At 44.4% G+C, this 26345-nt stretch overlaps 1 protein-coding gene across 3 annotated transcripts in view; it reads right to left on the bottom strand.

Moving 5' to 3' along the window:
• The window catches only part of EDARADD (EDAR associated via death domain), a 48717-nt gene that overhangs the window by 1430 nt on the left and 20942 nt on the right, over nucleotides 1-26345 (bottom strand). For all 3 annotated transcript variants that reach the window (XM_021677272.2, XM_021677273.2, XM_064383624.1), the window contains exons 4-5: nucleotides 24819-24877; nucleotides 10012-10057 (exon numbers count right to left, since the gene is read on the bottom strand). In XM_021677272.2, coding sequence (XP_021532947.2) covers nucleotides 10012-10057; nucleotides 24819-24877 — 105 coding nt within the window. The remainder of the gene's footprint in view (nucleotides 1-10011; nucleotides 10058-24818; nucleotides 24878-26345) is intronic.

Below are 26345 nucleotides of genomic sequence, written 5' to 3'. Positions count from 1 at the left end.
CCCAGAGGAAGGGCAGCCTTTCTAATGAATCTTTCTTTTTTTTTTTTTTGAGACAGAGTTTCACTCTCGTTGCCCAGGCTGGAGTGCAATGGAGCAATCTCGGCTCACTGCAACCTCCGCCTCCCAGGTTCAAGTGATTCTCCTGCCTCAGCCTTGGAGTAGCTGGGATTACAGGTGCCCACCACCACGCCCAGGTAATTTTGTACTGCTTTTAGTAGAGACGGGGTTTCGCCATGTTGGTCAGGCTGGTCTCGAACTCCTGACCTCAGATGATCCACCCACCTCAGCTTCCCAAAGTGCTGGGATTACAGGTATGAGCCACTGAGCCTGGCCCCTACCGAATCTTAAAGATTCAGTCATCTGTGGCCTCATTGTATTAGCAGGAGGCATGTGAGTAGGAGGACAAAGTCCGTAGCTGAAAGGCATTGACAAGTCATTTGTAATAAAGTATTAAGTGGTGTCTAAACAACATGGCAAGTTAAACAGCTTAAATTCTACAACATTGAGTCTCATGAGACATTTGAATTCAGATTTTAACAGCCAAGGGCCACTTTAGAGATCACTGGCTTGGAAAATTCTGGGGAAGGTTATGATGACCTTTACTACATATATGACATTGAGTTATGGCCTTCCCAGTTTGGGAAAGTAAATAATTTGGACTGAGGGAGTAACTCTGGTGACCATAAGGCAGCAAACCAGCAATCTTGAGTGTAAATTTTAAAAAAAAGTGTAAATTAAAAGGGAATAAAACAAGAGCCATGAAAATGACACTCATACTCTGACCTACTCATGTGACTTCTGGGAATCCAGCCTAAGGAGATAATCCAAAATATGTATTTACATAAACGATGTTATCATGGTGTTATTTACATTATTAAGTTTGAAAAACAACCAAAATGTCTAAAGTTAGGGGACTAGTGAAATAAATGATTGTACTACTTGATGGGATATTATTTAAGTAACTATGAAGACAGTATAACAACCTAGAAAATGTTTGTGACGTGAAAAGTGCAAGATGGAAAGAATGTATGAATTCTATGATTAGAACTACATGAAAATCAATGAGTGGATAAAGAAAATGTGAGAGATATATATATATGATGGAATACTACTCAGCCATTAAAAAGGAATGAATTAATGACATTTGCAGTAACCTGGATGGAACTGGAGACTACGATTCTAAGCGAAGTAACTCAGGAATGGAAAACCAAACATCGTATGTTCTCACTCGTAAGCAGGAGCTAAGCTATGAGAATGCAAAGAATGACACAATAAACTTTGGGAACTCGGGGAAAAGTGGGGAGTGGGTGAGGGATAAAAGACTACAAACTGGATGTAGTGTACACTGAGTGATGGGTGTACCAAAATCTCAGAAATCACCACTGAAGAACTTACTTATGTAGCTAAATACCACCTGCTCCCCAGTAACCTATGGAAATAAAAAAGAAAAAGCACCCTGGGGAAAAAAATTTCTCCCTGACCAGTCATGGTGGCTCACACCTGTAATCCCAGCAATCTGGGAGGCTGAAAGGAAGGATCACTTGAGCCCAGGAGATTGAGGCTGCAGTGAGCCGTGATCGTGCCACTGTGCTCCAAGATATGAGGTTTTAGATTTATTATTTATTTAGAGAGAGAGCCTCGCTCTGTCACCCAGCTTGGAGTGCGGTGGCACAGTCATGGCTCACTGCAGCCTCCGCCTCCTGGGTTCAGGCAATGCTCCCGCCTCAGCCTCCTGAGTAGCTTCGACCACAGGTGCGCACCACCAGGCTAATTTTTTTTATTTTTTTGATAGAAATGGGAGGCGGTGGGGGGGGGTCTCACTATGTTGCCCAGGCTGGTCTCGAACTCCTGGACTCAAGCAATCTACTCAGCTCACCTTCCCAAATTGTAGGGATTACAGGTGTGAGCCACCACACCCAGCTAGTTTTATTTTTTGAAGGAGGCAGGGGAAGAAAGAGGCCCCAGGCCATCTCCCAGCTAGCCTCCTCCGCTGCTCCTCACTGCCCACTCCTGTCCTAGAACACTGAGCTCAGTCCAGCCTCAGGAGTTTTGCCCCAGCCAGTTCCTGTCCCTGGGATCCTCCTGCCTTAGATCTCCACGGGCTGGGTCCTTTGCATTGTTAGAGTCTCACTGCCCCTTCTGAACTAAAATGGCACCCTCCCCCTGCCGGGCTTAATCCCATGACCCTGGCTTATCTTCCCCAGGCACCTACCACCATATGAAATGATTACTGATTTTGTGTTTATTGTTTTTCTTTCCCAACTAGAATATAAGCTGCAAGAGGAAAAGAACTCTGCATGTCTGGTGTCACTGCTGCATACCAGGCACACAGCAGGTGCTTAATAAATATTTGATGAATACATCAAATGAATGAGGAGTGTGACATAGTTCAAAAAAAAAATCAAATTAGAAATTGGGCTTCTTGGCAGCCCAAGAAGAGCTCTCTAACTAGAAATTTTCAAACCAGCTGACGCCAAGTTTCTTTGGCGTTAACAAGGCAGCTGCAAGATTGCTATGGAGAAGGAGGACACTGTGTACCATAGAGATTAACAGCATGAGCTTTAGAGACAGCTAACCCTGTGCAGATGTGTGGCTTGGACAGGTTACTGAGCTTGCTAAGCCCCTGTCTCACTCTCCAAACAGGGATAATGACACCTCTCCCACAGGTGGTTGTGAGGATTAAATGAGATAATCCTTTAAAGCTCCCATTCTAGCACACAGTAAGAAGCATGCAACGATGAATAGAATAGCTGTGGGGAAGTATTAATAGCCAACAGCCTTTTTCAGGAGAATCGCTTGAGCCTGGGAGGCAGAGGTTGCAGTCAGCTGAGATTTTGTCACTGCACTCCAGCCTGGGAGACAGAGTGAGACCCTGTCTCAAAAAAACCAAACCTTTAAAAAATATTTTTAAAAGGGTCTTTTAAAAAGTAGTGATCTGGCCGGGCACGATGGCTCACACCTGTAATCCCAGCACTTTGGGAGGCTGAGGTGGGTGGATCACCTAAGGTTATGGGTTCGAGACCAGCCTGGCCACCATGGTGAAACCCTGTCTCTACTAAAAATATAAAAAAATTAGCTGGATGTGGTGTCGTGGGAGCACAAACCTGTAATCCCAGCTACTCGGGAGGCTGAGGCAGGAGAATTGCTTGAAGCTGGGAGGCAGAGGTTGCAGTGAGCTGAGATCCTGCCATTGCACTCCAGCTTGGGCAACAAGAGTGAAACTCAGTCTCAAAAAAAAAAAAAAAAAGCAGTGGTCCTCAACCTTGGCCACAGGATGGACCTCCCCACCTCCACCCCACCAAACCCCCAAGGAAATTTACAAAACCCTGATATCTGGTCCTACCCTCAGAGATCCTGATTAATTAGTCTGGGTTTTCCATGGGGCATTTCTCCCCATCTCCCTCCTCTCCATCATTTCTCACTCACATATTTTAAAATTATACTGTAAAGAAGAGTTTAGGAATCAAGCATGCTCATCGATGTCATTTAAAACACTTGTAAAAAAAAAAAAAAAACAGTGAATGTCTGGTACTGCCTGTATCCAACTCGTAAGTTCATGGCTGGAGGGTTATAAAATATGGGTCAATTAACAGTTAATTGTGAATTGGGACAAGATTCAGAATTCACAAACGTCATGATTAGCTGAGCGTAGAAACCACCCCAGTCAGGATGTTGGCAGCGGATCAGAGATTGACTTAATGTGCCTCCCTGCAGGGGAGATGCCCTTTTATCTTGCACACTCTGGCTTTGGAGAGCAATTGCCACAGAAGTGTTTCCCTCCACTGCTCCAAGAGGTCTGTTAGCTCTCAGATCATTTGTAAGGGTGCTCCCCAGGATAACCAGGTCTTGAGTTAGTTCAAAACAATTAGAGAATAATCATTTTATATTGGCAACTTCAGAGATAGCAAAGTATGTGGTTCTAAAATAAAATAACTCTATCCCAGGTGCATGATCAGATCTGGAGCCTACAAAATGCCAACAAGTGCTGAAGTAGAGTCACATCCTTCTGCAGTCATAGTCATAGGGGGTACAATCATGCTTTTTTTTTTCTGTGTGTGGTTTCCAATGTGGCTGGAAATAAACATATTTAAAATACCAGTTTCTGGCTTTGATATATCACTGGAATTTGGGGCACGCAGGCGTGCACACACACACACACCCCACATTATTCATCAGAAGAGTTTCACGTTAGCAGCTTTTGGAAAGTGACGAAAAATTATTTTTATCTACTAGGAAACTGACCCAAGGGCTTTTGGTGGGCGTTTGATCTCTTAACCAAAGGGGAAAAACAACATAATTTTGCTTTCTCTAAAGCATCCTTTTAAGGAGACATTAAGTCGACGGCAGCACCAGGGAATCCAACTGACAGGTTGCGTGGATCCAGGCAAGTAAATCATGTTGGGCCTCAATTTGTCACCAAACAAAATTGGAGTAGAGAAGGTATGTGAAAAGAAGAAGCAAACTCTCACATACAAAAGGGTCCAGGCTGGGCTGGGTGCAGTGGCTGAGGCCTGTAATCCCAGCAGTTTGGGAAGCCGAGGTGTGTGGATCACTTGAGGTCAGGAGTTCGAGACCAACCTGGCCAACATGGGGAAACCCCATCTCTATTTAAAATACAAAAATTAGCTGGGTGTGGTGGTGCGCACCTGTAGTCCCAGCACTTCGGGAGGCTGAGGTGGGTGGAGTTCGAGACCTGAGGTCAGGAGTTCGAGACCAGCCTGGCCAACATGGCAAAACTCATCTCTACTAAAAATACAAAAATTAGCCAGCATGATGGCAGGTGCCTGTAATCCCAGCTACTCGGGAGGCTGAGGCAGGAGAATTGTTTGAACCCAGAAGGCAGAGGTTACAGTGAGGTGAGATCTCGCCACTGCACTCTAGCCTTGGCAACAACAGCGAAACTCTGTCTCAAAAATAAAAAAAGACCCAGGTTAAAACTCAGCATAGAATTTTATGTGAATTTGAATCATGTGGTTTTGAAATGATGTGACACAGACATATTAACTATGTCACTTCATGGACGTAATTTGAAAAATATGAAATCCTATTTTACATTCATTTCTATGGGAAAGTTAGATTAGGCAAGTGATGAATTATGCAAGGTCACCAGAAAGTCATCCTTGAAAAGCTGGCATCAGGTGCAAAAGTGTTGTATCACTGCCACTAGAAGAGAGTAACAGAACCAGGGTTTTTCTTCAATTATTTTTTCAGTTTATAAACATAGGAGTGATGCCTTTGGTGAGACCTGTCTCTACAGAAAATTTTAAAAATCAGCCAGGTGTGGTGGCACATGCCTGTAGTCCCAGCTACTCAGGAGACTGAGGCAAGACGATCATTTGAGCCAGAAGTTCAAGGCTGCAGTAAGCCATGATTGCGCCACTGCACTCCTACCCGGATGACAGAGGAAACCATGTCTCCAAAAAGAAAAAACTAAAAAATAGTTATACCTAGCCGGACATAGTGGTGCGTGCCTATAATCCCAGCTACTCAGGAGGCTGAGGCAGGAGAATCGCTTGAACCCAGGAGGTGGAGGTTGCAGTGAGCTGAGATCATGCCACTGCACTCTAGCCTGAATGACAGAGGAAACCATGTCTCAAAAAAAAAAAAAAACCCCTAAAAAACAGTTATGCTTAGATGGGTGTGGTGGTGTGCACCTGTAATCCCAGCTACTCGGGAGGCTGAGGCGGGAGAATTGCTTGAACCCAGGAGGCGGAGGTTGCATTGAGCTGAGATCACGCCACTGCACTCCAGCCTGGATGAGAGAGTGAGATTCCGTCTCAAAAAAAAAAAAATGATGCTTCGATTTATTGGGTACAATGGAGAAATGAGATCAGAATTCCAATTTGGGCAATTAAATACACACACACACGCGCGCACACACACACACGCGCGCACACACACGAGTCTTATTCCTTAAACGCCCAACATGTTTTACTTTCGAAAATGTGCTTTCATGGCTCCTTTAACAGGATAAGCCACACATAATTGGTTGTTTTTGTTGTTTTAACACAGGGCAAGAGTAGGAATGTCTTTTCTTTCCCTGTGCTCTGCCCCAAGGGGTGCTAGCATCTGTACGGAGGGTTCCGCCAGGGCGGCTTTGCTTTCCTGGTGAGAGTAGAGTGCAAACTGTATTCTTCCTCTTTCCTTGATTCCAAACTGTCAGCTGTCATCCCTCACTCCTCTGCAGACTCCTTCCAAGGCAGTGCCTCCACCTGCCCATGTGGCTTATTTTCACCAGCTGTAGACTGGATCACAGACAGAAAAGGCTTTCCAATGAGGAGAATGAAATACAAAGTAGGCTGTGAGTTAATGCCCCAGGGCTTCATCCATGGAAAGTGGCAGGCTTTTGGGAAAAGGATGTCAGCAGCCAGAGATGGGCTTTCGGGGGTGTGAGGGTGGATTTTACTCCATCTCAAAAAAATAAAATAAAATAAAAAGATAATTTGAGACTGTTTATCATTAACTTTTAAAATCTGTACTGCAGAATAGAACAACTTTCTACCCACAGTGAACTGCAGGGAAAGCTGTATCTTACAAAACTTCACAAAAGCCTTCAAAGAGTATTTCTTTGTGCTAACCTTCCTTTGCATGTGAGGGGCTGGCAGGGTCCTGAATGGGGCACGTTTAGGATCAGGCTTCAGTCACCACATCTATAAGGTGAAGAAAAGAACAGGACCTATGCACAGGACTGTCATGAGCATCTCACATGCGTCAAGTGTTTAGAAGAGTGCCTGGAACTCACTCTGTGCCAAATTAGTGTTTGTGAATAAAACAAATTTTCCTTAAGTTGCTACATACATTCGAAGATGGACTATGTAGCTCTGCTTTTGCCAGTTGTTCATTCAAGAGCAAAGCCATTAAGTCATGTCTCTCATCTATTTGTTTACGGAAAACAAAACAAAATACCTGGGTGTTCTTGTGTGCCAAGTACCATGTGAGGTGCTGAAGGTATCAACTCAGACAGCACTCAGGGGTGGGCTCCCAACACACCATCGTATTACCTGCTTTGTTGAGAAAGTTTATTCTTTTTAAAACTCAGGCCGGGTGCAGTGGCTCACGCCTGTAATCCCAGCACTTTGAGAGGACAAGGTGGGTGGATCACCTGAGGTCAGGAGTTCGAGACCAGCCTGACCAACATGGTGAAACCCCGCCTCTACTAAAAACACAAAATCAGCTGGGTGTGGTGGCGCATGCCTGTAGTCCCAGCTACTTGGGAGGCTGAGGCAGGAGAATCGATTGAACCCAGGAGGCAGAGGTTGCAGTGAGCTGAGATCGTGCCATAGCACTCCAGCCTGGGCAACAAGAGCAAAACTCTGTCTAAAAAAGAAACAAAACTCTGGTGGTTCGTTTTGACACAAGTAAAAAATATTTGAAGATGACAAGAAGCCTGATTAAAATTAATCTACTAATTAACAATGACCTTCATTCAGAAGAGTCCTTGAATGGTTTATACATATTTCTAAACAAATTTCTGTATTCATTTCTATTTTAGCTAACATGACACATGAATGTGTGGGGTGTTAGTCTTTAAAGAGTTTAAATACATATTTTTAAAATTAGAAAATAAACATGTGCTTGTCATAGCAAATTTGAAAATTCAGATGAGCATATGGAAAAAATTAATGCTCCCACTACCCAGACCACAGTTAACCAGCCACAGTTAACCTTTTAGAAATTTCTTTGGTTATTTCACCATGCAGCAAGGTATGCTTACCACGATGTGATCATTCGTTATATGTACGTTTGTATTCCCAGATTAAATACACAGATTTGTTATATATACATTTGTATACACAGATTAAATGCAGAGGGGCAGTTCTGATACTAGCTTATGTTAGAAATTTTAGAAATATAGGATAGTGGAAAGAAAACTAAAACTCACCAGGTGTGGTGGCTCATGCCTGTAATCCCAGCACTTTGGGAGGCTGAGGTGGGAGGATGGCTTGAGCTCAGAAGTTCGAGACTAGCTTGGGCAACAGTGAAGTGAGACGCCTGTAATCCCAGCACTTTGGGAGGCTGAGGCAGTTGGATCACCTGGGGTCGGGAGTTCTAGACCAGTCTGGCCAACATGGTGAAACCCCTTCTCTATTAAAAATATGTTTAGCCGGCGTAGTGGTGTGCTATTGCACTCCAGTGTGGGCAACAAGAGTGTGAAACTCCATCTCAAAAAAAAAAATCTATGGAATGAAAAAAAAAATCAGCTGGAACTGCACCCTCCAGAGATAACCGGTGCCCACATGTTGGTATTGGTGTATTTTCTGATACCATGTTTCTAAGGAGAAAAATGTTGAGTATGCACTGCCTGTTCTGGTTTTTCAGCTTGGTCACCTGGGCTGATGACAGCTGCCCCCGAGGGCTCTAGGAGTCCCCCACCTTGCTTAAGAAAGAAACAAACAAAACTCTGGTGACTCCAGTCAGTCAATGTATGGTTTAAAAGATGCAGAAAATGTTGGTGAGGTATGGGTTTTTTAATTATTATTATTTTGCTAGCTTTTTTTTGAGACGAAGTCTTGCTCTGTCGCCCAGGCTAGAGTGAAATGGAGCAATCTTGGCTCACTGCAACCTCTGCCTCCCAGGTTCAAGTGGTTTTCCTTCCTCAGCCTCCTGAGTAGCTTGGATGACAGGTGCCTATCACCATGCTGGGCTAATTTTTGTAATTTTAGTAGAGATGGAGTTTTGTCATGTTGGCCAGGCTGGTCTCAAACTCCTGGCCTCAACTGATCTGCCCACCTTGGCCTCCCAAAGTGCTGGGATTACAGGTGTGAGCCACCATACCTGGCCATTGCTAGATAATTTTAATGCTTGCTCCCTCACTCTCTATCCTCTCTAATTAATTAATGAGAAATTTAAACATTGCAAAAATGTCTGTGTTATGATTTAAAAAAGGGAGGGGGGAAATGAACTTTAATGTTTCCTTGCTGAAACACACTAAAAGCAGAAAAGGAGCAGGGACTGACGCCTGACCTAATGTCAGGAGGGCTGCTTTGACTACCTAAGTGCCAAAGGCACATGGAGAGAGATAACCCAGCTGGCTGCTGGTCCCTTCCACCAAGCAACAAACAGCACATTCTCCACCAATGCTACGGCTCTTAGAACTCAGAGGGAAGAAGGCCAGGTGTGGAGGCTCACCCTTGTAATCCCAGCACTTTGGGAGGCCGAGGTGGGCAGATCATGAGGTCAGGAGTTCGAGACCAGCCTGGACAACATGATGAAACTCCATCTCTACTAAAAATGCAAAAATTAGCTGGGCGTGAGTGGCGCATGCCTGTAATTCTAGCTACTCAGAAGGCTGAGGCAGGATAACTGCTTGAACCTGGGAGGCAGAGGTTGCAGTGAGCTGAGATCACACCACTGCACTCCGGCCTGGGTGACAGAGTGAGACTCTATCTCAGGGAAAAAAAAAAAAAAGGAACTCAGAGGGAAGGATAATCTGCTCAGTCCTGACTGGCCTGATCCTAAACCTGCCCATTCAGAACCCTGCTGTACATGCAAAGGAAAGTTAGCACTGAGAAAACACTCTTTGAAGGCTTTTGTGAAGTTTTGTAAGATACAATTTTCCCTCCAGTTCACCATGGGTAGAAAGTTGCTCTATTCTGCAGAATAGATTTTAAAAGTTAATGATAAGCATAGTCTCAAATTATGTTTTTTATTTTATTTTATTTTTTTGAGATGGAGTCTTACTCTGTTGCCCAGGCTGGAGTGCAGTGGCACAATCTTGGCTCACTGCAAACTCCACCTTCCAGGTTCAAGCGATTCTCCTGCCTCAGTCTCATTAGTAGCTGGGATTATAGACACACACCAGCATGCATGGTTAATTTTTGTATTTTTAGTAGAGACAGGATTTCACCACATTGGCCAAGCTGGTCTTGAACTCCTGACCTAGATAATCCGCCCACCTTGGCCTCCCAAAGTGCTGGATTTACAGATGTGAGCCACCACGCCGGCCACAAATTTTCTTTAATCTAGCCACACTAGCTATCAGCCCAGATATCTTTAGAATCAATGATTTACCTGGAAGGGGATCTGCAGTGCTATCTGGAAAGCCATTTTCTTCTCCCTAAAAACCAAAAAGCAACCTTCATTAAAATCATATCCACATGTGAATGGAGATATTATCCATTTTCCAACTTAGTTAAATTTCCTCCAAAACCCGGGGGCTGGGGTAGGTGGAGGCGCTGGAGCTTGAGAATGGTATTTCCGTGGGAGGCGAGTCCGGCATCTCCTCTAGAATCCGAGCACCTGAGCACAGGGGCCTTTGTTTTTCTGCTCCCTGTGCTCTCCCAGTGCCCAGAACAGTGCTCGATGCACAGTAGACACTCAAATTTGCTGAATACACTAGTGTCCCTATTTTCAAAAATTATCAGCTGGGCACCATAGCTGGTGCCTGCAGCCCCAACTACTTGGGTGGCTGAGATGGGAGGATTACTTGAGCCCAGGAGTTGGAGGCTGCGGTCGGCTATGATTGAGCCACTGTGCTTCAGCCTGGAAGAAAGAGTAAATTCTCAAAGAAAAAAAAAGGTGTATCAGTGCATGCAACAATGCACTATTTTTATTTTACATTGCGGGTTATCTTCCTTATTTTATTTCTTATCTGCTTTTTGTTGGGCTTGTTGTCTGTCAGCCCAGGTTACAATTCTTTCCCTTTTCTGTTTATTTCAGTACATATTGCAAAGCAGCTAAAACAAACTGAAAAAGTGGTGTCCAAATCTCATGAGAGGCATCGTGTTTCTGCCCTTCTGACTGGGGCTTTATTTTTACAATCAGGGCCATGCTACAGGGATGTGAGGGGTTTACTCTGATCTTGGAGGGGTGTGTGTGTGCGCGCGCTTCCCATGAAGTCAGCAGTGGAGACCAGGCCCAGTATACCTTCATTTATGTTAACCCCATCTTTCTACAACCAAAATCTTTCTCATCAGCTAATGTCACCCCCTCCATCCACATTACTGAAGAAGCGAGTCAGAAGCCCTGGGTTTTAGAACCTCAGGCACGGTGCCAATGCTGGTCTCAGAATCTCCATTTGTGTATTGAGGTGGCTGTGGAATTAGCTCAGCGCTAAGGTATCTCTATTTTCTTGGGTCTGAGAGTTTCACCTGAAAAGATGTTCTAACTCCATGGTGTTTTAAGCATTTTAAACAATCTCTAAATCTTCTCAGAGAAGACTTTCTCCTCATCCCAAGCTCATCTATCCCCATGTCTTAGCAATATACATACCTTCACCTTCACCTAACCGAAAGCCTAGATTTTTTTTTTTTTTTTTTTTTTTTTGAGACGGAGTTTCGCTCTTGTTACCCAGGCTGGAGTGCAATGGCGCGATCTCGGCTCACCGCAACCTCCGCCTACTGGGTTCAGGCAATTCTCCTGCCTCAGCCTCCTGAGTAGCTGGGATTACAGGCACACGCCACCGTGCCCAGCTAATTTTTTGTATTTTTAGTAGAGACAGGGTTTCACCATGTTGACCGGGATGGTCTCGATCTCTTGACCTCGTGATCCACCCGCCTCGGCCTCCCGAAGTGCTGGGATTACAGGCGTGAGCCACCGCGCCCGGCTAGATTTTTTTTTATTTGCACACAGGCACATTCTCGTGTCTTACCAGCTAGACTTTTCTCCTAAGTAATCTAAATGTTTCTTATCTTTACTGAACTGAAAACCAACCTGCTTGCCATAATTCAAACAATTTCTTTTCATTTAGTTTCATTTAGTTGAAGTCATGCTCTCTTCTCACCTTTCCCTTACTCAGTTAAGACTGTGGGAAACTGCAACGTATAGACAGTCTTACACTTTGTGTGTGTGTGTGTGTGTGTGTGTGTGTGTCAGAATGAGAGAGAAAGAGAGAAACAGATGAAGAGACAGAAAGAGAATTACAGTGAGTCTCAGCATGGATATAAATCTCTCTATGCAACGTTTTGTTTTGCTCAACGCTGAACCCAGAAGCCCACGATGTTAGGGACCCTAGCCATTACTCCGCAGGTCATGTGGAGACCTGCCTTTTCGCATCGGGAGCACTCCTGCGGGGTCGGGCAGGTATGTGGGCTCTTTTTATCAACACGGTCGTTCTGCTCACTGAATTGGAAACTTGGGCTGAGGAAACAGAAACAGGAACTTCAGGTACTGTCGAGAAATATGAATGTTAGAACTTGACAGATTTTGTGGTATTTGAGGTTCCTGCTAAAACATGAATGTGACTATGAGTAGAAACTACGTTACTTGGCATATTTGACTTGATTTCTCATAATCTGGAGAGAATTTTACCAAGGTCAATGTCTGGCCATAATCATCCCCATGATGCAGACAGGGAATACGAATTACTTGTGAAAGCTGATAAAGACAGAATTTAGATTAATATGCATGATCTTTGTTCTTGGCTCTGACTTGTGCTACTTTGTAGGTTTGTTTTCTAAGAATGAAAAAGGAAAACACTGATTTTTGTAGGTTTTAGAGTCTTACTGAAAGCATACGCATGCCTTTATTCAACATCTATTTATTTATTTATTTTTTGAGACGGAGTTTCACTCTTGTTACCCAGGCTGGAGTGCAATGGCGCAATCTCGGCTCACCGCAACCTCCGCCTCCTGGGTTCAGGCAATTCTCCTGCCTCAGCCTCCTGAGTAGCTGGGATTACAGGCACGCGCCACCATGCCCAGCTAATTTTGTGTATTTTTAGTAGAGATGGGGTTTCACCATGTTGACCGGGATGGTCTCGATCTCTTGACCTCGTGATCCACCCGCCTCGGCCTCCCAAAGTGCGGGGATTACAGGCATGAGCCACCGCGCCCGGCCCTCAACATCTATTTATTGATCAGCTAATATGTAAAAGCCCCCATACTGCAATGTATAGACAAAGATAAATGTACCTTAAGCCTTGACCTCAAGATATGCTGGGGAAATAGAAACCACTTAAACAACTAAAATCCAAGGCACAAGATAGTGAATTCCAAGAGGGGGGTACAGATGAAGTCAGAGAGGAAAGGTGTATTCTGATGAAAAAAATCAGAGGCAGTTTCTTGGAGACAGGCATGTCTGAGATGGACCCTGCTGAAATCCGAGCAGTGGGGACCAGGGAGGAAGGGGCATTTAGTCTTAAGCAAAGGCAACGAGAGGGGCAAGAGGGAGAGGACTCAGAAATCCGGCTGGAAGCTAAGAAAAACAAGCAAAACGAAAAGAAGGAGCTGAGACGGGTGAAGAGACTGAGGCCTGTCCAAGGAGCGGGATGTCATTTCAGGGAACAGGGAGTCACTGAGGCGCTCTTGTCTGAAGCAGCGCATCCTCAGAGATGTCTGAGACCCGTGCAGGAAATACCCGCCTTGCTACAGTGTAGGACGCGTTGGGGAATGAGACAGTGTAGAGACAACGGACAGAGAAGCAGGGAGAATGACACAAGCAAGGATTAATGAGACTCCTCACCACTCCTCCAGGAGAGGAGGGGATGAAGCGAGAGCCACCGGAGAGATGTGATCACTGGGGAAGACGTGAATGGAGATGCAGAGTAAGCTGTGAAGAGGTGACGGAGAAGACAGCAAAGCCAGGCTCACACACAAGCTTGAGATGCCCATGGGAGCTGATGGTGCTGGTCCCCGGGAGAGGCCAGGGCAGGAGATAAAAGTGAGGATGTCGTGATTATGAAAGAAGTGACTGGGAGGGAAGAGACAGCAGTGAGGTCACAACCTCGAGAAGGACCTGAGAAGGACACTTCGGTGGCAGAGGAAGGAACGAAAGGATAGCAGGGAAAGGAGGTCAGAGAGGGGAAGAAAAGCAGGGCAGCAGAATCAAAAGTTGTAGCAAATGGCCAGGCATGGTGGCTCATGCCTGTAATCCCAGCACTTTGGAAGGCTGAGGCGGGTGGATCATGAGGTCAGGAGTTCGAGTCCAGCCTGATCAACATGGTGAAACCACGTCTCTACTAAAAATACAAAAAATTAGCCCAGCGTGGTAGTGAGTGCCTGTGATCCCAGCTATTTGGGAGGCTGAGGCAGGAGAATCACTTGAACCCAGGACGTGGAGGTTGCAGTGAGCCAAGATTGCACCACTGCACTCCAGCCTGGGCAACAGAGCAAGACTGTCTCAAAAAAAAAAAAAAGTTGCAGCAAGGGCCAGGCATGGTGGCTTGTGCTATAATGTCAGCACTTTGGGAAGGTGTGGCAGGAGGATCTTGAGCCCAGGAATTCAAGGTTGCAGTGAACTGTCACTGAGCCACTGCACTCCAGCCCAGGTGACAGAGCGAGACTCCATCTCAAAAAAACAAAACAAAACAAAACAAAAAACACTTGCAGAAAGGTGATGGGCTCTGAGCACCAAGTGAAGACAAGATCTGGTGAGGAGGAGGCCAGAAGTGACTTTGGAAGCAGTTCTAGGGGAGCGGTGGCCGGCTGACACCGGGTAGGCAGCAAGACCATGGAGATAATGAAGAACACGCGTTTGGTTGTGTCGGCCTGAAATGCCACCATCCCCAGCCCTTTCATGTGCTTAATTTCTCTTATCTGTAAGGCCTCGGCTTAGACATCACTTCCTCTGGGACACCTCCAAACGCCCAGTCTGAGTTCTGTGCCCTGGGCGTTCCCTAGGGACCCTGTCAATGCACCCCACAGAATGCCAGTTCCACTGGGCCTGGAGTGTATTCAAGGAGCAAAGGATGGATCTTGAAGATGAAAAGACACCATTTCTTTGCTGACGGGACAAAGAGGGAGAAGAATGGGGGTGAATCTGGAGAAGTCTGGAGGGAGGCTGGAAATCTGTTCGTTGGCCCAGCCTCCATGTCAGGGGATAGGAGGCAGAACTGGGGAATGGGGGCAGTTATTGTTCAATGGGTACAGAATTTCCATTTGGAAAGACGAAAACATTCTAGAGCCGGGTGGTGGTGATGGTTGCACAACACTGTGAATATACTTAATGCCACCGAGCTGGGCACTTAAAAAATGGTTAAAATGGGCCAGGCACGGTGGCTCACACCTAAAATCCCAGCACCTGGGAGGGTGAGGCGGGCGGCTCACCTGAGGTTGGAAGTTCGAGAGCAGCCTGGCCAAAATGGTGAAACCCTGTCTCTACTAAAAATACAAAATCAGCCAGGCGTGGTGGTGGGCACCTGTAATCCCAGCTATTCAGGAGACTGAGGCAGGAGAATCATTTGAACCCGGGAGGAAGAGGCTACAGTGAGCCAAAATCATGTCACTGCACTCCAGCTGGGTGACAGAGTTAAAAAAGGTTAAAATGGTAACTTTTATGTCATGCATATTTTACCACAATAAAACATTGTAAAAACGTGCTCTCTCAAACGATGTGGGCAGTAGAGAAGCCGGCATGCTCCACATGCTCTGTAGAGCCATGTGCCAGAATGACACGATACAAACACTTCCAAGGATATCAGAGAAGTGCCATGTGAATAACATTTATGAAACAGGAGAGATGGAAGAAATGCGCCTGTAATCCCAGCACTTTGGGAGGCCGAGGCGGGTGGATCACCTGAGGTCACGAGTTTAAGACTAGCCTGACCAACATGGTGAAACCTTGTCTCTACTAAAAATACAAAAATTAGCCGGGCATGGTGGTGGGCGCCTGTAATTCCAGCTACTCCGGAAGCTGAGGCAGGAGAATTGCTTGAACCAGGCGGTGGAGGTTGCAGTGAGCTGAGATCGTGCCAGTGCACTCCAGCTTGGGCAACAGAGCAAGACTATGTCTCAAAAAAAAAAAGCAAAAAACAAAACTTTCTCATGTCACTCAGTCAGCGAAACTCAAGCAATTTTCAGGGGTAAGAACTCCCAAGACAAAGCTGGTATCTGTGTAACTCTTTGGAACACATTTACTGATGATCCATGTCTAAACATTAGTACCAGACTGTGAATCTCCTGTTGGGTTTTTCTAAAAAGCCTGTTTATACCCAGTTCTTTTTCTGCAAAATAATTACCATTATGATAATAACTTTGCCCTTATTTTTACTTTTTCCTACAGTATAAATCCATATAAAAATGTGGACATATATCTATTTATTTGATAGTATACTCCAGAAACTGGCTTTTAGAAATGTATTTGGCCAGGGGATGGTGGCTCATTCCTGCAATCTCAATAGTTTGGGAGGCCAAGGTGGGTGGATTGTTTGAGTCCAGGAGTTCGAGACCAGCCCGGGCAATGTAGTGAGATCCCCCCCCGCATCTCTACAAAATATAAACAAAAATGAGGAGCTGTGGTGAGTGCCTGTAGTCCTAGCTACTTGGGAGGCTGAAGTGGGGGGATTGCTTGAGTCCAGGAGGTTGAGGCTGTAGTGAGCCAAGATCATGTCACTACACTCCAGCCTGGGTGACAGAGCAAGACGCTGTCTCAAAAAAAAAAAAAAAAGAAAGAAAGAAAGAAATGTATTTGATTCTCCTGCCTCAGCCTCCCAAGTAGTTGGGATTACAGGTGCCTGCCACCATGCCTGGCTAATTTTGTATTTTTAGTAAGTTTCACCATGTTGGTCAGGTTGGTCTCAAACTCCTGACCTTAGGTGATCCTCCTGCCTTAGCCTCCCAAAGTGATTCAGAATACATTTATTGAGTACTTACTACCCAGTGTAAGAAACAATTCTAGGCTCTGGAATATAGAGACAAATATCTGTTGCTTCAAGATTATAATCCAGTAGCGGAGCAAAGACATATGCATAAATATTGACATCACAAGGAAACGTGTGTTACAAAGCACAGACAGAAGAGGGAGGCAGCACAGAGGGGGAAAGAATTCAAGTGAGACCTCAGGGAATGAGGGGCATTTCATTAAGGATAAAAGAGCTAAGACCAGGCACAGTGGCTCACGCCTGTAATACCAGCACTTTGGGAGTCTGAGGCAAGAGGATCACCTAAGGTCAGGAGTTCGAGACCAGCCTGAACAACATGGTGAAACCTACTAAAAATACAAAATTAGCCAGGCGTGGTGGCAGGTGCCTGCAATACCAGCTACTTGGGAAGCTGAGGCAGGAGAATTCCTTGAACCCAGGAGGTGGAGATTGCAGTGAGCCGAGATCGCACCATTGCACTCCAGCCTGGGAGACAGGAGTGAAACTCCATCTCAAAAAAAAAAAAAAAAAGAGCTAAATGAGGAAGAGTGAAATGTAAAATAAACGCTACAGTGTTCTGCTCGGATGAGAGCCAACCTGTAGGTCTTTCTTCTCTGCAACGAGTTTTCTTTCCAATTACAAGGAAGATCTGCTACTTCTGGAGTTGAAGTGGGGGTCAAAGATATAACCGTTCCGGGACTTTGAGGCCGGGCATGCTCAGGTGTAATTTCATACCTTTGCTATGGTTTCAAAGATGAAAGATAAAGGGGTTTTCCCTTTGTGTAGGATGTAGAGTTGATTATTGTTCAGAAATATCACAGAGTTTTTACGGGAGATTAAGGTTTGTACATGCAAATACAAGTAGACCACAGGGCTATGGATATTACAGAGAGGCAGGGAGTTTTTGCACCTATCTATTTCATTCACAGATCCCAGGCTGTAGGACAGAGGTAATGCTAGAACACAGGCAAAGGGAAGGCTGAATGCTGAAGAAACGCATCCACAGACTCCCTGGGGCAGTGTATAATTTTCCTCAGTGCACAATTACCTGCTAGCTTTCCACACAGAAAGACCATTTGGCTTCATCTGTCAATATATGAAAAGTTCACTGAGTCTAAACACCATCTAATGTTTGGAATGATTTATTATATTATTTTTTCTTTGCTTTGAAAAAATAGCAAAAATATACAAAAGTAATAATTACTTGAAACCATGCTGTTTTCTTAAAAAATAAAAAAGAGATGGGAAAATCTTTTTCTCTCAATCTATTATCACATCTCTCAATCCCGTCTCACTCCCTACATGTTTCTGGTTCAATCTAAGCACTTCCCTCCTGATTCCTTAGTCATAACCATGTTCACACCTATATAGAAATATTTTTTTAGCCCCAAATCATACTGATCTACAACTTGCTTTATCTGTTTAACAATACATCAGATATACATTTTTAAGGCCAGGCTCTCTCTTCTTTTAATGGTTTAATAATATCCCACAGCATCGATGAACCATAATTTATTCAACCAGTTCCCCCCAACAGGAATGGGCCTTATCTGCAGCTCTTCTCTATTTTGAATGCCACACTGGGTATCTTGGTATCTTGCACCATGTTATAAGTTCTGTAGGATCAAGTCCTTTAAAGTGAGATTGCTAAATAGAAGCATGAATAGGTACTGCCAAATAATTTTCTATAAAGTTGTATCAATTTATACTCTCAACTGTGTGTGAGAGCTGTACGCTGACACCCATACCATCCGAATGTCTAAGTGGAATTCTAACCTGCTTGTCAAGTTCAAAGGCATTGCAGTCAGTAGAGCACTGCATGGTAATGAGAAGAGAAGCCATTGAGTCAAACAATTAGAGGTGGTAAAGAACTGTCCAGTTTAAGTATTAATAAACTCGCCCGCTTTTCTTGGGAAAATAACTACTAAGTGCTAAAAAGCAGGCATTTTTGCCTGTTGGCCTGAATTTTTGTTTTTGTTTTTGAGAGCGAAAGAGTCTGGCCAAGTTGCCCAGGCTGGAGTTCAGTAGCACGATCTCAGGTCACTATGACGTCCACCTCCAGAGCTCAAGCCATCCTGCCATCTCAGTCTCCCAAGCAGCTTCGACTTCAGGCATGAACCACAATGCCCAGCTATTTTTTGTATTTTTTGTAGAGATGGTGTCTCACCATGTTGCCCAGGCTGGTCTCGAACTCCCAGGCTCAAGCTATCTGGCTGCCTCAGTCTCCCAAAGTGCTGGGACTACAGGCGTGAGTCCCCGTGCCCAGTAAGCTTGAATATGTTTTACCACAAATATTTTATTTTGTCTGGGTCTAAAAGCAGAAATAAGTCAAAGCCCATAGGCATTAACAGACCACATCAAATTAGAGTACTATGGTTTTTCTTTTTAAAAAAATATCATTTTGGGGAGGCTTCACTACAGAAAAAAAAGTACTCAAGGCCTTGAAATGATGACTGAGGTTGGGTGGCATGAATTGGCAGTGGGAAAAAGGAGAACAACAGTTTACATTTCATGTTTTTCCCCCCAGCAATCAAACACATAGAATGCAGGTGGTCCTGGTTCACCTAAGCCTAGGGGTTGGCAAGGCAGGTTCCATAAAAAATCACCGAAACCATCGACAAAATACTTGACCAGGGCATCAAGCTGGGTCCGTGAGGTCAGAGGAGGGCTGCGGGGCTGGAGTTCAAGGTCGAGATCTACAATGGCATCTCTCCACCGGCTGTACAGGGATGAGTGGGAGAGTGCCAGTGAAACACACGTGCAGAGGGAGTGAGCGGGAGGGGAAGAAAGAAAAGAGGAAGGCGGGGTCAGAGAGGGAACTTCAGAGTCTCAGGTGGAGGGTTTGTTCCCCGCGGTGACATGATCCCAGGCGCGGCCATTCCCGTGGTGGCACAGGCACACGCGGGAGGAAGGTCATGCCAAGGTCACAGTCTGGGATGAAGAAGTTCAGTCTAGAGAAAGTGAGATGGCACACCCTGGGGAAGGTAAAGCCCAATGGGAGTTAGAATCCGATCATTATCTGTTTTGTGCAAAATTGTCTACAGTTATCTAAAGACAGAAAGAGAAGTTCTACGGCTTTTAAAGACCCCAGCCAAGTTCTGGTGTTACTCAGTTATTTTTAACTTTCTAGCAGTCAGTGAGTTATTCTAATACAGGACCCTCAATCACCTTGCTAAAGGTAAGTGAGCGGCCAGCTCTACAGACTGCTGGGGAGGTAGGTAAATGAAGAACAGAGGAAACAGGGAGAGGGAGGAGTGTGAGGCCGAGAGAGATCAACAGAGAACAAGTGACTTCTCGCTTGAACCAAGGAGACGGAGGTGGCAGTGAGCAGAGATCACGCCACCATACTCCAGCCTGGGTGACAGAGTGAGACTCTAAAGAAAAGAACAGGCAATGTCTATTCCAGTGCAACTGACCCCTTGAGGCTTCCTGTCCCGTCTTCAAATGTCCAGACAGCTCTGTAACAGGAACGCTTTCACCGCCTGTTTTGAGAACTGGACTGGAAGGCAATCGCTGCAAGGCTGAAGTGAGTCCCTCTCATCAGTGTTAAAAATACCAAGTATGTGCTCTAGGCAGTTTATTAGTTCCATTTAATAGTCCTGGTTCCCCATTCTATAAAATTTCCATCAGGGATGAAGTAAGGAATTACCAAGCAAACCAGAACGATCTGATTTTCCCTTAGAGGAAGGAATTTAAGGACTCTCCAGTCTATTAAACAGATCTTGTTGGAGCTTGAAAGGATTCCTGCATATCAAGAGAAGCAGGTAGGGGCCTGCCGGGCTGACTCACGCCAGATATCATCTCCAGCAAGTGCTGGTCAGGTCCATTCCCTGTTATTACACTGTATGTAATTACTTCGGTTCTGCATTGAGTCTGCTGGACTGGTTGCTCTGCCAAGCCAATGAGGCTGTTGGATGGGATTCTGCCCACTGCCTCTCCATCCAGTTTAAGGAAAGGAGCAACCTTTCCATCACCCTGTTTTGTTCCAGTAGCTTTTATCTGCACTCTTCCACCAGATGGGTATCATTTAGAACTGTGGAAAGATCTAAATCTCCCTAGATTTAGGCAAGGCAAGCGGCCCAGCCGCCAGTGGTAACAACTGCTACCAACTCAGACACGCTGGGCACGTGGCGGGGTGCTGGACCAGGCCCTGGGGCCAACTCTGCCACTCATCAGCTGTCCTAGGTTCCCTCATCTGTAAAGCAAGGAGGCTGAGCAACGTGACTTCTAAGGTTCCCTTCGGCTTTAAGATGCCAAGTTGTCAAACTGGGCACCTGGACCCCAGGCTCACTTTCTAAACTGTGAAGATTAGCAATGCCGAGTCATCCCCCTGCTTTGGTTCTGGATGGCTCCAAGCCTAGGAAATAAGGGAGGATAGATGGGGCCCTGGTCTCTGAATGACAGGGTGTGCATGGGAGCTAGGAGGAAGGAGGAATCCAGCCCTCTAAAAGGAAGGTGCAGGTGGTGTGTGAAGGGTCAGACACAGGGGTGAGTCCCACTTAAGATACAAACTCTGCAACCTTGGAAATAGACTTCTGTTTCTCTGATGAGGAAACAAGATGTAAAACTAGACACTGTTTATTGGCTGGCTACTTTAGCATTGATCATTAAGAGGGTTTCCATTTATTCTCTATAGAATAATGCAGAACTTAAATTTTTGAGAGACTTGTTAGATATCGAAGAAATCATTACAGTCATGTGTGACTTAACAATGGGGACATGTTCTGAGAAATGCGTCCTTAGGTGATTTCGTTTGTGTGAACATCATAGTGTGCACTTACACAAACTTCGATGGTGTAGCCCACCACACACCAGGCTGTGGGAAAGCCTATTGCCCCTAGGCTACAAACCAGTGTGGCATGTTGCTGACTTGAATACTATAGGCAACTGTAACACAATGGTAAGTATTTGTGTATCTAAACGTTTCTAAACATAGAAAAGGCACAGTAAAAACAGTATTAGAATCTCTGCCAGGCACGGTGGCTCATGCCTGTAATCCCAGCCCTTTGGGAGGCCGAGGTGGGTGGATCACTTGAGGTCAGGAGTTTGAGACCAACCTGGCCAACATGAAGAAACCCCATCCCTACCAGAAATATAAAATTTAGCCAGGCATGGTGGTGCATGCACGTACCACCATGCCTGGCTTAGACTTTAGCTTTTGACACTAGGACACTATAATGTTTTTCTTCTGCATCATTCAAAAAGGAAGCTAAAGTTAAGCCTTAGTAGAAGTAGATTTTAGTTCTTAAATTATAAAAATCACTAAAAAGGCAGATAATAATTATTCTAAAGAACATAGTTCCAGCTTACTTTTGTTTTAATTAATTAATTTATTAGAGACTCTGTCTCTAAATTAATTTAGAGACAGTGTCTCTAATAAATAAACCTTAATTAATTAATTTAGAGACAGTTCTAATAAATAAATCTTCATTTAATTTATTTATTATTAGAGACTGTACTTAATTAATCACCCAGGCAATTAATTAATTAATTAGTTTATTTATTGATTTCCAGGCTGGAGTTTAGTGGTGCGATCTCGGCTCACTGCAATCTCCGCTACCTGGGTTCAAGCAATTGTCCTGCCTCAGCCTCCCGAGAAGCTGGGATTACAGGCGCCTGCCATTGTGCCCAACTAATTATTGTAGTTTTAGTAGAGACGGGATTTCACTATCTTGGCCAGGCTGGTCTTGAACTCCTGACCTTGTCGCGATCCACCCGCCTCGGCCTCCCAAAGTGCTGGGATTACAGGCGTGATCCACTGTGCCCGGCCTCCAGTTTGCTTTTAATGTCTGAACTACAGAATGGAGTGTGGGTTGTTTCCTTCTTTTAAACGTTTCTCTCTGTGAATTTTCTTTGTTCTAACTGCCAAGTTCATTTCAAAGAATCTTTCTGAGTATCTAGCAGTTAAAACAAATCCTATAGATTACACAAAGAAATAGTTAACGGAAGCAGCCAGCTTATAGGACTACTTTCTATAGGACAAGAAGACAGTTTGCTTTAAAACAGAACTTGACACATCTCAGAGCGGTCTCTCCCCTATTTTTTAGTTGATAAATCCAGTTTCACCTTTTAGCACAGTATTTACTCGACATCACCAAAATTATAACACTGACATTAGGAAACATGCCCAACAGTGTGCTAACATTCTGTACCTCATCTTGAATGGCTTTAGAAAATCTCTAAAAGAAAACTACATAAGCACTTTGGGAGGCCGAGGCGGGTGGATCACGAGGTCAAGAGATTGAGACCATCCTGGTCAACATTGTGAAACCCCGTCTCTACTAATACAAAAAAATTAGCTGGGCATGGTGGCGCGTGCCTGTAATCCCAGCTACTCAGGAGGCTGAGGCAGGAGAATTGCCTGAACCCAGGAGGCGGAGGTTGTGGTGAGCCGAGATCGCGCCATTGCACTCCAGCCTGGGTAATGAGAACGAAACTCCGTCTCAAAAAAAAAAAAAAAAAAAGAAAACTACATAAAAAAATGTAGCATTCTTTTATCTTTAAAGAGGTCTACATATTACCAAAAAATTTGAGGAGCAAAACTTTGTTTAAAAATTAGGATTACAAGAAGGACAAATTTATATTTTCTGTTTACTAAACTAGTTTAAATTCAGTAAGTACTGAAGCCCTTTGTTAGATTGTAATCTCAAGGAAAGTGTTGAGTATCAGGAGTAAAAAGTGAAGTCTGATAGTCACAATTAATGGTTGAAGATTCCCCAAAACAAAGTTAAAAGTAGCACCATTGACCATTTTCAAGAAAGTTGTGTGTTTTGATTTAAATTGCTTATTTTTCAACTATTGCATAACTTCTCTTTATTATAGAGGTGATTTGACTACTCAAAAATGTTACTGTTAAATACTTTACTACAGACTGATACTTTTAAAGCAAGACTAAGCACAACTTGTTAAAAAATTAACTTGATGTTACATATAGAAGGAGTAGAACTGAACCAGCCTATCTCAAGGTAAGACGTGCCTTTGAGATATTTAATGCTCTAAATATACTTAAGCAGCTCTGTCAATGAGCTTTGATAGAGAGAACAGAGGTGACGTGGACAGTACAAGAAGTAACTGACTGGCCAGGCACGGCGGCTCATGCCTGTAATCCCGGCACTTTGGGAGGCCGAGGTGGGTGGATCGCCTGAGGTCGTGAGTTCGAGACCAGCCTGACCAACATGGAGAAGCCCTGTATCTACTAAAAATAGAAAATTAGTTGAGTGTGGTGGTGCATGCCTGTAATCCCAGCTACTTGGGAGGCTGAGACAGGAGAATTGCTTGAACCCAGGAGGCAGAGGTTGTGGTGAGTCGAGATTGTACCTTTCTTTGCACTCCAGCCTGGGCAACAAGAGCAAAAACTCAGTCTCAGAAAAAAAAGAAGAAGTAATTGACCAAGGAAGTCCCCAGAAGGATGCACATCAAAAGTGGAACAGTGGAATGACAGGCAATTCTCAATTTTTTGTTTGTACTTTTTTGCACAATCTGAACTTTAAAATAATGAGCATTCTGTCCAGGCACGGTGCTTCATGCCTGTAATTACCAGCACTTTGGGAGGCCTACGTGAGCAGATCACTTGAGGCCAAGAGTTCAAGGCTAGCCTGGCCAACAGGCAAAAACCCCATCTCTGCTAAAAATACCAGAAAAAAAAAATTAGCCAGGCATGGTGGTGCACACCTGTAATCTCAGCTACTCAGGAGGCTGAGGCACGAGAATCTCTTGAACCCAGGAAGCAGAGGTTACAGTGAGCCGAGATCACACTACTCCACTCCAGCCTGGACAACAGAGTGAGACTCTGTCTCAACAAATAAAAATAAAAATAAAAAAAGAACATTCTTTTATAATCATAACACAACATATTTGCTTTTTGGAAAAAGACAATAGAAATAATATGTTAAAGTTTGACATCAGATATCTAAAAAAATTAAAGTTTTATAAAGCATTACCAAAGTGTTATGTTAGATTATCTAGTTACATTGTGTCTTAAAGAATTTGCACATCCACAAAGTACCAACTGCATTAGAAAGAAAGCAACTCTCCTTTCCAACTTACCAGCGTTGATTTTCTGTTGTTGGCACGTAAATAAATATTTCAAACAATGAACGAAAGCGGCGATATTTATCAGAAGTAAAAAAGGTCTAAAGATATGCTACCTTGCTGGGGTGCTTAGAGACCACTTGCTAGCTCTGTTTAAGACCTAGAAATCCTGTATTTTTTATTTTTTATTTGTAAAGCTTTATAAATCTCAAAAAATTTTAGGTGGGTTATCATGTACCTACGGGTAAAATACAGCTGAAATTATTCTTACCTGATTTTGCATATCTGAATTTGGTGGGCAGTTCAAAGTAATTGCATCACATTCTTCAGCTAGGAAAAAAAAAAAAAGAAACAAAGCATAATTTTAAAAAGCACACACTCTGTGGTATAAGACCTAAACTTTCTCTTTTTTTTTTGAGACGGAGTCTCGCTTTGTCACCCAGTCTGGAGTGCAGTGCATACTGGGTGGTTTTGAATTCCTGGCCTCAAGTGATTCTCTTGCCTTGGCCTCCCAAAGTGTTGGGATTACTAGCGTGAGCCACTGTGACTGCCCCTGCTTATCTTCGGGTAGTGGGTTTCAGTTTCCTGCCCAGCTGTGGAATTATTCAAACAGGCTGATCATGTCCTCCCATAGGAACCAGAAGGCAGCCCACCCTAAGATGGACTGGCGCAATCTTGGCTCACTGCGACCTCTGCCTCCCAGGTTCAAGCTATTCCCCTTCCTCAGCCTCCCAAGTAGCTGGAATTACAGGCGCATGCCACCATGCCTGGCTAATTTTGTATTTTTAGTAGAGATGGGATTTCTCCATGTTGGTCAGGCTGGTCTCAAACTCCCAACCTCAAGTGATCTGCCCACATCGGCCGGCCAAAGTGCTGGGATTACAGGCGTGAGCCTCCGCTTCCGGCCAAGAAGTTGAGTTTAATAGCAACTTTTCTCGGGTGGTTTCCCAAATGCTGCCATGGTCATATTCTTCTCCCTCTCCTCTGTCCTCTTACACACAAAAGATTAAAAAATCTTTTAGAGAATTGTTACCATTGTATTCTTGTCATAACTGGGAGGGGAGGGCACATTGATTGTTGGTTTACTGTAACAGAAGATTCCCAAGCAGGTCACTCTCAAGGCTCAGGGGTGGGGGAGGGGGCGGGAGTGTATTTATGAAATAAGCAGGATGAGAACACACAACACATAACGCAGGTGGGAGGATGGTGAGTTTCCCATGAGAACAGGGACAGCTATTAACATGACGTCACTATCAACCCGTGAGGTAGGAAATCATATCAAATACAACATATTGGCTTGCTAGTTTTAGGGCAGACATTTCTACTTTTGAATTATTTAGTGATTTTCTAGTACTTGTTTATTTTCTCATCACATGTTCAAACTGAACTACTTATTTATTTAATTAACACATTGTTCTAAAAGACCCCCTCCCCCTACCAAACAGCAGCTATGTTTTGGTTCAAGTTCTTCAAATTTTTTATGGTAACATCAGTCTACCTTACTTCAGCCGGGTGCAGTGGCTTATGCCTATAATCCCAGCACTTTGGGAGACCAAGGTGGGCGGATCACTTGAGGTCAGGAGTTCAAGACCAGCCTGGTCCAACATGGTGAAATGCTGTTTCTACTAAAAATACAAAAATTATCTGGGTGTGGTGGTGTACACCTGCAGTCCCAGCTACTCAAGAGGCTGAGGTGGGAGAATCACTTGAGCCAGGGAGGCAGAGGTTGCAGTGAGCCAAAATCACGCCACTGCACTCCAGCCTGAGTGACAGAGCAAGACTCGGAAAAAAAAAAAAA

The sequence above is a fragment of the Aotus nancymaae genome, unplaced genomic scaffold, assembly GCF_030222135.1.
Source record: "Aotus nancymaae isolate 86718 unplaced genomic scaffold, 86718_ANA_hifiasm-v0.15.2.pri h1tg000032l_0, whole genome shotgun sequence".
Taxonomy (NCBI): Eukaryota; Metazoa; Chordata; class Mammalia; order Primates; family Aotidae; genus Aotus; species Aotus nancymaae.
Note: the sequence above shows the minus strand (reverse complement) of the source record. Positions and strands in the feature narration are given on the sequence as shown.